This window comes from Saccopteryx bilineata, chromosome 1, assembly GCF_036850765.1.
Source record: "Saccopteryx bilineata isolate mSacBil1 chromosome 1, mSacBil1_pri_phased_curated, whole genome shotgun sequence".
Lineage (NCBI taxonomy): Eukaryota > Metazoa > Chordata > Mammalia > Chiroptera > Emballonuridae > Saccopteryx > Saccopteryx bilineata.
In genome coordinates, this window is record NC_089490.1 from 348,514,613 (window position 1) to 348,530,414 (window position 15,802).

General features: G+C 54.2%; 1 protein-coding gene across 3 annotated transcripts in view; it reads left to right on the forward strand.

Annotated features, from left to right (window-relative positions):
- Window positions 1-15,802, forward strand: part of PDE2A (phosphodiesterase 2A) — a 96,215-nt gene that overhangs the window by 40,360 nt on the left and 40,053 nt on the right. For 2 of the 3 annotated variants that reach the window (XM_066250600.1, XM_066250599.1), the window contains one exon: window positions 2,592-2,653. The exons of the other annotated variant lie outside the window; for it this stretch is intronic. In XM_066250600.1, the coding sequence (XP_066106697.1) occupies window positions 2,592-2,653 (62 nt within the window). The remainder of the gene's footprint in view (window positions 1-2,591; window positions 2,654-15,802) is intronic. 3 annotated transcript variants of the gene reach the window in all.

A 15,802-nucleotide genomic window follows, 5' to 3' on the forward strand; every position in this document is an offset into this window, starting at 1 on the left:
AGTTAGGAAGCTGTCCTGGAACCTACTGTCCTCGTCTTTTGAGGCACCACATACCTGCTCTAGGAAGTTCCCCAGGACCTCTCTGCAGACTGTAGAGGCATCCTACCAGACCCGTTGAGGCAAATGATTTCTACTAGCCTAGGTTCTGCCTCTGTGACCCCAACGGCATGGCTGATTCTCCCCCTAGTCCTAGAGCCTCTCTGTCTCCAAGAGGGGCTCAGCTTCCTGTGGCTGGGTGGGGAGAACCTTGAAGTCCCCAGAGGACAGTTGGACAATGGGGAGGCGGTGACAGATGAGACATTGCGTCTTCCCCAAAGCAGGCTCCACCCTACTCTGACCTGGCTGGTGTCTGGGGCACAGCCCTGGCCTGAGGGCCCCTTGGGACTAAGGTCTGACCCCCCCCCCTTGACCTCTCAGTGCGGAGGTCAGAGAATCAAGCCTGGACCCCACAGTAGCAGTTCTCTTACTGGAGGCTGTGGAGCCGGTCCCCGGCGTGCCAGCGGCATATTAACAGGGCAGTGTAGGTGGCTGGGGCCTCTGGGAGGGGGGAGCTGGTCTGCTCTAGGGGATTAGGCAGGAAGGTGGGATTATGGAGGAGCATGGAGGCATATCTGAAGCTCTTCTCATCCTGTCTACTTTCCCTACGCTTGAAGTCAGAGACATAGAGCCGGAGGGTGAGGGGCAGTTGGAAAATCAAGTGAAACTAGCTGGCCCCTCTCAGGGAAGGGGAGGGGGCTGTCCCAGGCATCACAGTGGGTGGACCGTCAGAGGACACATGGAAAAGAAAGCTCAGACTCCTGGACAAAAGGGATGGGCCCTGGGGTCAGACACTTATCTCGGCCCTCGTCATTTCCTCTGCCGGACATGGCTGGGCTAGCAGGGTCATCGCACAGAGGGAAGGAACAGGCCAGAGCTGATGCATACCAGGACCTACAGAGGACTTAGGCACATGGGTGACCTTGTCACATCTTGGCCTGCAATTAGTCCCCCATAGAGACCCAGCCATGTGGCCATAGTTACCCAGGGAGATGGCCACATCTAGACCATTGCCTGGCACACAGACCTCTGTCATTCTGGGCCATGTTCAGGCCCAGCAGCAGGCATGGCTGAACAGAGAGACCCCACAGGATGCAGGGAGTTGTGAGATAACCAGACCACAAGCATCCACAAGACCAGGTGCAGCTACTGTCACCCCTGTGGCCCAAGGAGAGCCATAGATTCCAGCAGTCATAGGCAGGCATCCAGGGCTTTGCCAAGATGAGGGGGGCACTAGGCAAGCATCCAGACCCCACATTCCAGACTGTGCCTTCCCCCAGCTCGCTGAGTGCCTGAGGCTGTTTATTTCCTAGCAGGGATGGGTATCTCATCATCCCTCCCCCTCCCTGTCCCTACCACATGCTTCCAAAGCTGCCAAATCAAATCAGCCCTGCGCCCGCGCCAGGCAGGCATGGCGGCCAGCAGCTGACGGGCACAAAGCCAGGCTCAGAATATCCCATCGCCTGTGCCTGTCCCATGCCTGGGTGTGCTTGTCAGGTGGGGGTGGGGAGGGGCAACCGGCCCCTGGGCAGTGCTTCCCAGACAAGCTGGGGTTTCTGGATGCTACCTGGCCGGTGGGGTTCTGGAGATCAAGTGAGCTGTGCCAGGTGTGTCCACCGCATTTGAAGAGCTGTGGAAGTGGTGCTGATGAGAAGCAGGTTGGGGGGTCCATTTGGAGCCCAGATAACTGGGTGCCAGGCTGGGGTTGGGGGCTCACACACATGGTTGCACACACTTAGGATTGGCAGCAACCCTAGCTGGGAGCCCAGCCCAGCGACTATGTGAGCTGGACATTACAAATTTCATTTCATAGATGGGGAAACTGAGGCTTAGAGAAGGGCTAATGAAGTTCCCGGGAGAGAAGCGGAAGTGGATGGGGCCTGGGAAGGGGTAAAAATGTGGTAGATTCCACTTCTGAGTGGCTCTGAGCTGAAAGAAAGAGCTGGGTTTGGCCTTGGCTGGTGACTCAGTGGGTAGAGCGTCAGCCTGGTGTATGGACATCCTGGATTCGATTCTCGGTCAGAGCACACAGGAGAAGTGACCATCTGCTTCTCCCCACTCCTTCTCCCCCTCCTTTCCCTCTTCCCCTCCCACAGCCAGTGGCTCAGTTGGTTCAAAGTGTGGCCCCAGGTGCTGAGGACAGCTCTGTTGGTCCACGCGCATCAGCCTCAGGCGCTAGAAGTAGCTCAGTACTTGAGCATTGGCCCCAGATGGGGTTGCTGGGTGGATCTCAGTCAGGGCACGTGCAGGAAGTTTGCCTTACTATCTCCTCTCCTCTCACCTAAAAAACAAAATAAAATAAATTAAAAAAAATAGAAAGAGCTGGACCTAGTTCTCAGAGTCAAGGGGCAGTAAATATGCCAGAGCCAGAGGTGTCCAGGTGAGCAGGGAGCAGGAGGGAGTGTGGGGAGAAAGCAGGGTGCAGCCAGGTTAGGCTCTCTGGATGAGGCTGCTGTGCACAAGAAGCCTGGGGCCTTCTGGGTTGGGTGGGTGAACAGGCTGGGGAGAAGGGAAGGACTGGCAGGCCTGAGCTCCTGGCCTTCTTGTTTCTGCAGCCAACCGGGACCTCCTTGCACAGGAGCCAGTGCCCCCAGGAAGTAGAGACGCCCGGCTGGAGGTGAGAGCTCAGCAGAGGGAAGAGTGGGTGGGCTTGAAGGGGTGGGGGCACAGGCTGGGTGTCAGTCTGAGCATTGCCCCCACCCTTGGAGAACTGGGAGGCTGGAGCCGAATCCAAGCCCCACCCCCTCCAGCCTAAGGTTAGCCACACCACGACCACCAACCCCACCCTATTCCTCCTGGGGTTCCCTTCCCCTGAGGATTGGCCCTCCTCCCAGGTCACCTGGGAGTCATTTCAGACTCCTCCCTCATCCTCCCCACTCTCACCCAGCAATTCTCCTTGATTTCCGAATCTCTCTCCTCTCCACTCCCGTTGCCTGCCCCAGGCCCGGCTTGTCATCCTCCCTCTGGACAGCTCACCGCTCTCCATTGCCCCCATCCTCCATGTTGCTGCCAGAAGGATCTTTCTGACACAGAAATCTGAGCTTGTCACCTGTCTGCTAAAAAATTTACATGTTACACACGTTCCTCTGCAACCCAAGCCGGGCCACTGTCCCCCTTCATCCATTCCTGTCTCCCTAGAACTACTCTGCTGGCTTCCTCCTGCCTCAGCTTCCCAAATCCTTCTGGGCTCAGCTCTAGCCTCCCTCCTCCGGGAAGCCACACACCCTCCTCTGAGCTCTCCTGCCCAGGCAGTCAGAGGCTGGGGCATTCTGCTGTCTGTGCCATAAGCACCCTGCTCCTCCATTATGTGATTCTGTATGTCTTCGACTATGCTGCTTTTCATTTCTGACTCTCAATGAGTGCATTTTCTTTGAAATGAGGGCTGCCATCCCCAGCTCCGATCATGCCTTTGGGGTTCCTCTTAGAAATCTTCAGTGCTCAGGAGGGCCTTAAGCAGCAGAGGTGGGGTGGGCTGGAGGTGGTGAAGACAGGTATGGAGGAGGGTGTGTGTAAGATGGACCAAGCAGCAAGACCAGCACCAGTCCATCTTGTGCCCAGACCTTGCTGGGAGGAAGGGGAGGCTGCTGGTGTGTCAGTCCCTCCTCTGTGCCAGGAGCTTTAGACACACTTCCCTGTTCAATCCTCACAACCTCCCCCTGAGGGAGGGGCTGTTATTCTCCTCTTACATATGGGGAGCAGAGACCTACTAGGGTCACAGTGTGAGCAAGTCCAGGCAGATCTGAGAGTGGAGCCCAGATGTGTCTCATGCCCAACCCTCGCTCTGTCCCTGCCCTCCAGGAAGGCTGACTGGGAAAGACGGTGCCCAGACAGGGGCCGGGCACAGTGAGGTCAGTGTGGGCGGGCTGCTGGGACGCAGGGCCAAGCCCTGAAAATGTCCCTACGGCTGGGAGCTGGGGAGGTGGGGGGTGCTGGAAAGTCATTATTAATTTATTTATGTCCCTGGCATTCCCTGTGGGGTGGGGCTCCCCCCAGAGCCGGGACAGATGGTGTTCCTGGGAGCCAGCAGTGTCTCAGCAGTCGCTGCCACCCGCCAGGAAAGACTCTATTTGTCATCCTCCCAGGAAGCCACGAGGGAGAGGGCTGTGGAGAGCTGAGACCCTCCTGGGCAATGGGAGCTGGGCCCTGAGAGAAGGAGCCAGGTCCAGGCCCCTTGTTCATGCCTCTGTGCACAGCCCCCTCAGCCTAGGCCAGTGGTCGGCAAACTCATTAGTCAATAGAGCCAACTATCAACAGTACAACGATTGAAATTTCTTTTGAGAGCTAAATTTTTAAAACTTAAACTATATAGGTAGGTACATTCCTTATCGAGGTAGCACCCGCACGTGGTATTTTGTGGAAGAGCCACACTCAAGGGGCCAAAGAGCCGCATGTGGCTCGCGAGCTGCAGTTTGCTGACCACTGGCCTAGGCTCTTGGCCCTGCTCCCTGCAAATTCAAGTTCTGCCCCTTTCCCAGCCTGTCAAACTTCACTCTTGCCACAGGGTCTCCCTGGGTCATCCTCATTTGATCCCTTTGTCTCTATTCTCTCTCCACCTTTCCTTTGTCTGGGGCCTGCTGCCCCCTCCTCAGACCAAGGACCTTAGGCTATGAGGCCCTTAGCTCTCAGCTCTATACTGCTTCCCCCCGCCCCCAACTCCATACCCACCTAGAAGATGGCAGGTGTTTGCCTGGGCTTTTGAAGAACCCATTCTATTTCTGGGTTCAGTTAGCACCCCATCCCATGCTCGGCCCTGCTGGGAGAGATAGGTTGCTACCCTTGGGGACTCCCCAACACAGAAAGGACAGGAATGGAGAGAGTAGGGACCCTAGGGTGTTGCTCAGACCATAGAGACAGCTGGAGGGATAGAGAGAAGAGGGATGGGGAGATGATGAGGAGCTCTCTTGTCAGGGTGGAGGCTGGAGAGACAAGATGGCCTCATCTAGTGGACAGATCACGGGGTCCAATGGCATGACATCAAATTCACCACTTCCTAGGTATATGACCTTGGGCTAGTCCCTTAACCATCCTGCTCATCAGTTTCCTTACCTGGCAAGGGGATAAGAAGCTCCATCACTATTGGACACAATCACTTATTAGACACAATCACAGAAGAGCTTCTGGGAGAAGTCACAAAGACAGTATGTGAGAAGTGCCTGGCCCACAGCAGGTCCTTGGAGGGAGCTGGCACCCTCCTTGCTTCCCTCAAGGGTGAGCTCCTTGCAGCCAGAGCCATGCTGTGACCTGTGAGACCAAGTGCACCGTGCAGCTGAGTGGGGGTTCATGCAGGTTCTATGAGCACCGCACTCTCCTGGCACTGGCAGTGTGACAGCCAGGAGAGGAGGCTGCCAGCACCCATCCCCACCTAGCAGCTGTGAGTTCAGCACACCCTCTGGAATGTCTCCCTGGACCCCTGTCCAGCTGGCCCGCCTGGGGAAGGGGCTCTTTGGATTTAGCCTGGCATCCTGACTTGGGGCCTGGGTCATTACTCCCTCTGGATGTGAGAGCCAAAGCAGGTTACATAGTAAACTGAACACTCTGGGTGCATCCCCTCTCTGCTGGCTGTCAAGCCCCCATCTGGGGTGCGGCCTGGGGGAGAGGCAGACACAGCTGAGGGCGCAGGTATCCACACTAAGTACCTGAATGATTGCCCAGAACTGGCTCCTCTATTGCTGCCCGTGGGGTGGGTAAAGACCATACCCCTTGGTGTGGCGTTGTCAGCCCTGCTTGCTGGGGCCCCTCACGTCCACTGCTTGCTCCCAGACATGGCAGTGCTCACTCCCCAGGACACCAGCTCTGCCTGGTCTTCCTGCCTTTGCTCGTACTGACCCCTCTCTCAAGTGCCTTCCCTCCTTTTTCCCTTCCAACTATTCCCTTTTGAAGCCCCAGATTAGATGTCACCTCCTCCATGAAGTTCCCTCAGATTGCTCTCTCCACCTCAGGTCAAGTCTGTCTCCCCTCTTTCCTGGGCATTCACAGCGCTCAAGCTTCCCTGAGCTTATGGTCAGGTAACTAGTTACCCCGTGTGCTTATATATCCTCATCCATGCAGTTATAAACACCCAGGTGGTAGGAACCACAGTTCTCTCCTTTGCCTCTCCTGGGCCCATATACCAGGCATAGTAGGTGCTCAATGAATGTTTCTTGATTGAATGAGAGTGACGCTGAGGGGGTTGGAGTAGTTCTAAGAAGGGGGCAGTTGTTGAATTGGTGGCAGTCTTGGACACTTCCTAGGGGAGGAAGCCTTAGGACTGTGAAGGATGAGGACCAAGGGCACTGACTGATGAGGCCAGAAATCAGCTGGTTAGTCAGAGATGTCTATGTGCTCAGCTTCTGAGAAGGCCACCTGAGGGCAACAAGGACCCGTGAAGGACTGGGAACAGTGGAGGAAGGACCCTGGAACAAGAACTTGGCCCTAGAAGGGGCTGCAGGAGGCTGGGTTAGTGTTAAGAAGCCAGCTCCTAAAACCTTTCTGCCCCTGGGTCCTGGGCTAAGGACCACTTGGTCTCTGAGACTCTTGGTCTCTGAGTCTGGGCTGAAGGATTAGCTTGGTCAACGGCATGTGTGCTGCATGCTGTGGGGTCTCCCCTGGAGAGGGGGCAACATGTCATTAGAGCCCAGGTGGCTGGGCAGGGAGCATCGGGGTGAGGCTGGAAGGGCTGCTATAGGCAGGACTAAGTATTTAAAATTCTTGAGTGAGTGCTTTCAACCGGCAGATGTGTCAGCCTCCTCCTGAATTTTGCACATCTGGAGCAAGTGGCCTCAATGATGCCGCATGGCCCCAAGGGAGCTGCTGCCAACAGCTTAGCATAGCACCCGGCATCCCTAGGGCTCTGAGGCCCTGCCATCTGTCCATGCCCACCTGTTGGGCTGCACAGGCCAGGGGAGTGTAAGGGCCAGGGAAGCGGTCTCAGCTGCCACTCCAGCCTGTGTCTCTGTCTCTCTGTCCATCCATCTGTTCATACCCCTACTGGCTGAGGACAAGACAGAGATGGGCAGACACCGGTCCTGCCATCAGAGCAGCCTAGTCTGAAGGGGAGGCATCAAATACCAGGGACTTACACCCAGAGAAGCCACAAGCTGAGCCTGGGCAAGGCTCACGGGCAGGCCAAGGCCCAGGGAGGTTCGGTCCTTTGAAGGGTTGGAATGGAGGCCCAGAGAGAGCTAGGGACTGGCTCGGAGGCACACAGCAGGTCTGAGGCAGTGCTGGACTAGATGCTGTGGCCCAGGATGAGGTTCCTCTGGCTGGCCCCTCCCCCACCACCCTGCCTAGCCCTTGGCTGTAAACACAATGAGAACAAGTTCCGTTTCTCGAGAAATATTTATCTCATGCCGTGTGGGGAGCGTGTGCTGGCCTCTGAGTGTCCTTCCTGTGAGCTGACCTGGGGCAGGAGGTGAGGGAGCTTGGCAGCTGTTGGGGGCAATCTGTGGGGCCTCAAAGGCAGGACGGGAAGGGCGTGCCCCGAGGCTCCTGCTTGGGACTAGAATCTGAATGCTGGTTTGGGGGAGAGGAGCCAGCTGATAGGCTAGAAACTGAGTTCTCTCCAAATCGCACAGCATAGCCTTCTGTTCCTACGGTCATCCTGTCAGCCGTGCTCTTCCGGTTTCTGTCTCCAAGCCTTTGCTCCTGTCTTCTTCCTTTTCTTTCCAGCTCTTAGCGGGCTTCCTCTGGGAAGCCTTCCCTAACTCTCTAACCCCTGACCCTTTGTCCTTCCCTGCCCACTGACCCCTCCTCTGGCTCCCAGAAGCTTCAGACCGAGCCCCTAGACCAGCTAAGGTCTTGTCTTAAGCTATTCAGACAATGTAGTCAGCTTCGTCCAAGGCTACCCCCAGGTGCCCCTCCTGGGAAGTGCAGGCCTGGGCACTCTGGAAGTGGGCAGGGCCCAGAGGCCCTTTCAGTGGAGCCAGGACAAGCTCAGGAGCAGGGGAGAACGCTGAGACTGGGCGAGGTTGACTGGACGAGGATGGGGGACGATCCCATGGGTCCGGCCAGAATGAGGGGGCGGAGGGGCCCACAGTTCCTGCTGGCCAGCTCTTGGGCTTTGGGCTATGTATCTCAGGCTAGGTCAGGCTTGATGGGAGCCCTGACAACAGGAAATCCTTGGAGGAACAAGCAGTGGCTGAGGACTTTGAGCACAACAACAGGAAACAGCCTTGACATGGGGCAGCAGCTCTGGTGACTGCCCTATAGGGTGGGGCAGATGGGAGCTAGTGGGACCTGGAGTGATGTCGAGGTGACACTGGGACACTCATTGTGGGGCAGTGGGTATTCTTCTGTGTTTGTGACACCAAGTTCGTGATGTGTGATATCAAATATGTGACCTCAGTCACAGGGTACTGAGTGAGGAGTGGGTGAATTGTTGAGTGTGACACTGAGTGATACCAAGTGTGCAACACCACTTGTCAAAGACTGTGTAAGACAGTGAATGTGCCACCAAGTGTATGACATTGATTGTGTGCTGTTGAGTGACACCAACACTGAGAATGTGACCTCATGAGGATCAAATATGTAAATGAATGAGTGACATTGTGCAATAGCAAGTGTGGTCCTGAGTTTGTGTCTCAAGCACCTGACACTGAATTGTGAAACTGAGTGTGTGCCCCAAGCATGTGATAGAGTGAGGCTGAGTGTGCAACCAAGGATGGGACATTGAAAGTGTGTGAAAACCAGTGTGTGATGCTGTGACCCTGAGCCTGATGTTGAATGTGTGGTGCTGTATGTAATCGTTGTGACAGTGTGGAATGTGAGCACATGACACTGTATGACGCTGTCATGGGGAAACCCCAACAGGCTCAAGCAGGGAAGTGACCCTGCTTAATTTATAATTTTGATGAAAGATAGCTCTGGCTGCAGAGCGTATGTGGGGGACAAGTCGGAAGGGCGGAGAAGAGGTGAGTGGACAGGTTGGAGGCTACTGCAGCTCAGGCAGTGGTACCTGGGCTAAGGGGATGGGCAGGAGTGTTGGAGAGAAGCGGATGAACTTTAGAGATATTTGGAAGGTAGAAGTGACGGAACTTGCTGACGAGTGGGAGGATGAGCGAGAGGGAAAATGGGGATGGCTCCCAGGCTTCTCCCCTGAAGAACCAAGTGATGGATTGTGGAGATGTTACTGAGATGGGTGAAGACTGGGAAAGGTCAAGGTTAGTGGGATGGGAGAGCAAGGAGGCAGAAACAAAGAGACCTGTTTTGAGCATAAGTCAGACACCCAGTTGAAGATGTCCGACAGTGGGCAGCAGAGGCCAGGGTGGGGATATATTTGGGAGTTGGCGTGCATAGTTGGTTTATTAAACCGTGGCTCTGGCTGGGATGAGGGAGAGGTGAGGACTGAGCCCCACGTCCAGAGTCCCACCTACACCATTATCTAGAAGCCAGGGGTGTATAAAGGAGCAGCAAAGAGACAGAGGAGGAGCAGCCAGGGGGGTGGAGGAGACCAGGAGTGTGGGAGGGGAGAGGTTCAGGGGGGAGGGATGTGCTGCACATTGCGGTAAGGGGTGTGGGAGATGGGGCTGGACTGGGCCATGTGCACCATTCTGACAGGAACTGTGTCAGTGACGAGGTGGGCCAGTAGCCAGATGGCCTGGGCAGGTGGTGAGAAGGAGAAGAGGACAGAGCATAGTCAGCTCTTTGAAACATTTGGCCGTGAAGGGATGCAGAAAAAGGGCATGGATGCTGGAAAGTGGTGTGAGGTCAAGGAGGAGTAAAATTGTTTTATTATGGAATATTTGAAGCACACAATAATAGAAGGAATAATAAATTTGCCATATATTCATCACCCAAATCTAACAATTATCAAGATATGAGTACATTTCATTCATCTAGCCCTCCTCCTTTTTTTTTCACTTTTCTTTCCTAAAGTACTTTAAAATTTTTAAATTGTGGTAAAATATATGTAACATAAAAATCACCATCTTAACCATTTTTAAGCAAATGGTTCAGCACTGTCAATGTGCAACCAGTCTCCAGAACGTTGTCATTTCCAGAACAGTCCCTGGAACCCGCCATTTGATCTCCTTTCTGTCTGTGAGTCTGATGAGTCTGTTTGTCCTGGGTGATGAGTGCTCTAGTACCCCAGAGAGGGAGAATCACTCAGTATTGTCCTTTCGTGATCGGCTCGTTTCATTTTGCACCGTATCCTCAGGCCTCATCCACGTTGTCACCTGTGTCAGAATTTCCTTCTTTTTCTGAGGCTGAATAATATTCTATTGTATGAGTACTCCACAATTTGTTTATCCATTTGTCCATTGATGGACACTTGGGTTGCTCCAGCATTTTGGCTGTTGTGTATAATGCAGCTATGAATATGGGTGTACAAATATCTCCTCAGGATTATGCTTTCAGTTCTTTGGGACATGAACCCAGGAGTGGAATTGCTGGATCATACAGCACTTTTCTTTTAAAGTTTTGAGGAACACTATACTGTTTCCCACAGCAGCTACCCCACTTTGCATTTCCGTTGATAGTGTACCAATAGGGTTCCAGTTTCTCCACATCTTCGGCAACACTTGTTATTTTCTGTGTGTTTTGTTTTCAATGTATTGAGATGAGAGAGAGAGAGAGAGACATGTTGACTTGTTGCTCCACTTATTTATGTGTTTATTTATTAATTCTTATGTGCCCTGACTGGGGATCGAACCTGCAACCTTGGCATATTGGGATAACATTCTAACCAACTAAGCTACCCAGCCAGGGCCTGTTTTTTATTTTTGATAGTAGTCATCCTAATGGGTGTGAGGTGGTATGTTATTGTGGTTTTGTTTTGCATTTCCCTAATGATTAGTGATGTTAAGCATATTTTTCCTGTGTTTTTCTGTTATTTGTATGTCATCTATGGAGAAATGTCTGTTTAAGTTCTTTGCCTATTTTAATTTTATATGAGAGAGAATAAGGGAGCAAGAGAGCGAGAAGCATCAACTTGTTGTTCTACTTAGTTGTGCCATTGATTGTTTCTCATATGTGCCCTGACCAGGGCTCCCACTAGTGACCTCGGGGGTCAGGTTGAGCAAGCAACCTCCAGATCCAACCGGTGACCCCAGGATCGAGTCGGCAGCCTTGGTGCTCTGGGATGACATTCTGTCCACTGCACCACCAGCCAGGGCTTTGCCCATTTTAAAATCAGATTGCTTGTTTGTTTCATGGTTGAGTTGTAGGACTTTAAAAAAATATATTCTGGATATTAACCCATTATCACATATATGATTTGCAAATATTTTCTCTCATATAACAGGTTGCTCTGCAAAAGTATTTTAAAATTAAGAATCTCAGACATCATGTCATTTCACCAAAGGTGGATTTTATTAAGGTTGGAAGGTCCTGAATGACACTTAAATGAGACAGTATGACACAAAACCAGCTTGGAAATGTGTATATGATGATGCTGTGTGAGGGTGACACTGTGGGCATTGGGGACATGATGTGTGACACAGAGGATGGGGCATCCTGAGAAGGATAGTGATCATTCCATTGTGTGTGGCCTTGTAACACCAGTCATGTGTGACTGTGGACACTATGAAAGAACTGTGTCCCCACTGAGTATAAGGGACATGCCATGTGAAGGTGACAGTGATTGCATACCTGTGTGTTGTCCTGGGTGATGAGTGGGATGTTGTATAGGAGTGAGAGGGGTCACACATGTGCTGTAGGTGATGGGGGTGTATGTGATCCATGTTCATGTTGGATTCGCCCCAGCCTTAGCTGCTGACCACAGAGGGAGGATAGAGAGTGTGGAGTGGACAAGGAGAAATGCCTGATTGAGGCCAAAGTGGTGTCTGGGTCTCAACTGGAAGGAGGCCCTCCTCCTTCCTCTGAACTCCCCAGGACGGCTTCCTGGAGGCAGGGTGGGAGCAGGTCAGTGGGCTGCTGTGGGCACCGGGTAAGAGCAACGGCTGTGGTGTCGGACAGCCCTGTCTGCTCTGATGTTTAGCAAATCATTGTATCTTTGAGCCTCAATTCTCTCAAGTAGTAAATGGGCCTGTTGGGAGGATGACATGGAATAGTTCTTTTCAATGGACAGTACCTGGCACTAAGCAAATGCTCAGTCGTCTCTCGGGGATCATCACTCTTCACATCCTCTGCCCAGGCACCTAGAGTGCTGGGAGCACCAGTGGGGGTGCAGAGAGGGTGTGCTGAGCGAGTGATGTTGTATTCTCCTACACCCCGTTTGGCCCCTCTCAGTGTTGTCAACGCACCCCCCTCACTTTCTCCTACACCCTTCCTTCCAGGTTTTTACTGTCTTCACCCATTGCCAGCCTCTAGCCCAGGCTCTTGCAGCCTCATTCAATTAGCCTGATGCAATTTACTCAAGAAAAAACCCCATACTGTAATTTGATTAATCACACCAGTAAGGAATCTCGCCGGGTGGGAAGGGTGGGATGGGTACCAACAGCTGAGGGCACAGATCTGCAAGTGCCTGTCTCTCGGGACCCCCGCCCACTTCCTTGGCTCCGTTTTGGAGTCAGCAGAGTCCAAAGCTTGGATGTCCCAGCTCTAGCTGCAGAATGAGGTCTTCAGACAGAAGCTTGGAGTGACCAGTTTCATTCGTGCCCCTGGGGGATGCCTGGTCTTCTCCGTGTCTCAGTTGCTCTGTCTAACAGGGGGAGCTGGGCAGGGGGGAAGAGGGGTCTCTGAACCTCCACCAGTCTAGCTGCTCTTAGCATCTCGAGTCTACTCAGTCCCCCGCCATAGTTCAGGAGGGCCTTCCCTTGGGCTTTGGGCAGGGAGGGGTGGAGGATGGGTGGAGGTGACAGAGCCCCGGGGAAGTTCAGAGGAGGCGGGTGTCCTCAGAGCCTCATCTGGAACATGTCCTCCCCAGGCTCAGGGTCAGAAGCCCTTAGACCCAGGCTGCACACCTGCAGTGTGGGCAGGAAGAAAGGCAGCTTCTGTTTCTTGGTCACCTGCAGGGCCACTGCTCCTAATCTTACAGGTCACACCTTGCACAGGGGCTCCAGCAGAGGTGGGGTGGCACTGACACCCATCCCACTTCCTCCACTGCCGGTCCTTAACTCTCAGGGCTGCATATGCCCAGGGGGTTGGGGTCACCTCTTTCTAACTTGAACAGAGGTGGCCTAGTCCCCTACTGGGAGCCAGCTTAAGTAGGACTTTCGTGGTTCTGGTTTAGTCTTCTCAGCAGTGTGAGAGAAGGCGCCATTTTATAGACGAGGAAACTAAGGCCAGGGCAGGTTAAAAGGCTTGTCCAGTGCCACACAGGTGACGTGTGGCAGGGTAAGGATGTGAGCCCAGGCCTGGCAGAGGTGATGGGGTACTTGGGGGAGCGAGTCAGATCCTCCACATGCACAGGGGCCTTCCACATGCACAGGGGCCTACACTCTCAGCCGTACACTCACTCACTCATTTGGAGTCAAAACCAGCCACAGATGCACTCACAGTCCCTCAGACAGCTACCCACTCCCTGCACACATCCAAGCTCAAATAGACACGGACACAGGCTCATGCACAGATGTGGACAGGGGGTGCGCACATATTCTTCTACAGAATCACAGACCCACGCTTTCACACAGACATTCTCCTAGTAACTCAAGAGAAATATTCTACTGTGGTCACATGATGGCCCGTAGGGACACATATTATGCACAACTAATGGGCAGGCCACACATGTCCTTAAGTCACCAGCAAAACAGGAGCTCCCATGATGTGAGAGAAAAGGTCAGTTTTGATGAGTATATCAGTTTTGATGAGTGCATCCAGAATTTTGCAACCAAAAGAAATAATACAAAAGTGATCTTAATTTTCATTTCCAAGACAAAACTCATCCAGGGTTTGTGGGGCATCATGATATTTGCAGGCTATCTCTCAGGCTTCTGAAGGGTCTGCACAGATCCACGGGCACAACAATCGCATGAGATCTCCCGGGCTCACATGTTTACTTAGCCCGGGGCAGCATGTGCGCGCACCCGTGCTGGTGCTCCCGGATCCTTGGCTGTGAGGAGAGAGAGTAGGAGAAGTTCCAGAGACTCCGGATGTTTGTTCTCTGGCTTCCTGGGCCCTCCAAAGGCAAATAACTTTGGATGCCAGGCTGCTTGCCTGGGCGGGGTGGGCAGGGTGGTGGGTTGTGTGAGGAGCCTGCCCCTGCCTCTGGGGCCCTGCTGATGAGGACCCTGCATAATGGCCATGACTGAAGTCTGTGGCCAGCTTCCAGTGGGCTCGAGGGCCCATCAACTCCCCTCTCTGTGGCTCAGTTCCCCCATCCAAAAAAGGGAGACAGGAGGACGTGAGGCTGGATGGGCTGTCCTCTGGAGACTGAAGCTGAGAGGCATTCCAGGCCTAGGCTGCAGAAGGGAAAACCAAAGCTGGGGAGGGGAGATGGAAGACCAATAGGGTCCAGGTTTCAGGGCGGGGTGCAGGGCCCCAGAGCCCGCAGTGTCTTTCCACCAACACCCCCTTCCCTGGAGAGGGCTGTGCCTCAGTGCGGACCTCTACAGCTTAGATCCCTGCTGATCTGGCCAGGACCGAGCCGGGGAAGCGAACACTGGAGGACAAGACCTCAGTGCCAGCCTACAGGTTAGATCCCTGCTGATCTGGCCAGGACCAATCCGGGGAGCGAGCACTGGAGGACGGGACCAGGGGTGCAGGGCCCCAGAGCCCGCAGGGTCTTTCCACCAACACCCCCTTCCCTGGAGAGGGGCTGTGCCTCAGTGCCAGCCTACAGCTTAGATCCCTGCTGATCTGGCCAGGACCAGAGCCGGGGAGGGAGCACTGGAGGACGGGACCAGGGCAGCAGAACGGCACAGCGGGGACAGGGCGCTAGAGCAGGTGGACTGGGTCCAGGCCTGGAAGGACAGGAAGGGAGAAGAGTGGACATCCGAGTGCAGGAGATGGAATGGAGAAGCCAGGGCCTGGAGATAGGAAGGGGGGCTGAGATTGGAGAGTTGGGAAGAGACTGGAGCATGGGAGTCGCAGACCACAGCAATAGGGCTACCGAGGTGCTTAGAGCTTCACAAATAGCGCCAACAAGGCCTGAGCCTATCCTGGGGCCCAGGAGCCAAGGCGGTCTTATGCAAGGGAGGGGTACAGTCAGATTCATGCTTGACTGCAGGTAGGGGTGGGGCAGCTCATGGAGGTTTCTATCCTGGGGTACATAGTGGGGAGGGCACCCAGAGGCAGGGGCATGCCTGAGGTGAACACTGCCCAGAATATCCCCTCTCCAACCCCCAATACAGAGGGCTATTTTTAGGAACAATAAAAGTGCTCACGCATTCCTGCAGGGGCAGGGAGAAGGGGGGAGCCAGGAGCCGGTGCAGAGGGAAAGGGTGGACCCTACTCCTCCCAGCTCTGGCTTTGCCGCCACTCTTCCCCTCAGGGCTGGCGAGGCTGTATGATCCTGGCCGTATGACCCTCCCCAGCCCCTGTCCCCAGGGTCCCTTCCTCACTCTTTCTGTTCTTCTGCCTCTGAATTGGTCCTCATCTGTTGAAGTCTCTTTCTCATACATCAGCCGCCCCCCGGGATTTGGGGAACAGCTGGGATGGGCCAGGCCCTGAAGATAGAACCAAATGCAGTCATGGGACCAAGCAGTGAGGCGGTGGGAGAGACACATACCACAGAAGGACAGACAGCAAGAGGGACAGACGTGGAGAACCCAGGGAGCTGAGTGGCAGAAAGAGCTCAGGACAGAGTGAGGGACAGCCAAGCTCACCAAGACCTTCCCCAGGCGACAAGCTACCTGGCAGCCCCTCTGCCCACCCACCCACCCTGCCTCCTTCCCGAGGGACAGGGAGCTCATCCCTCTTACTGCTCAGGCTTCCCTTCTGTGCTATG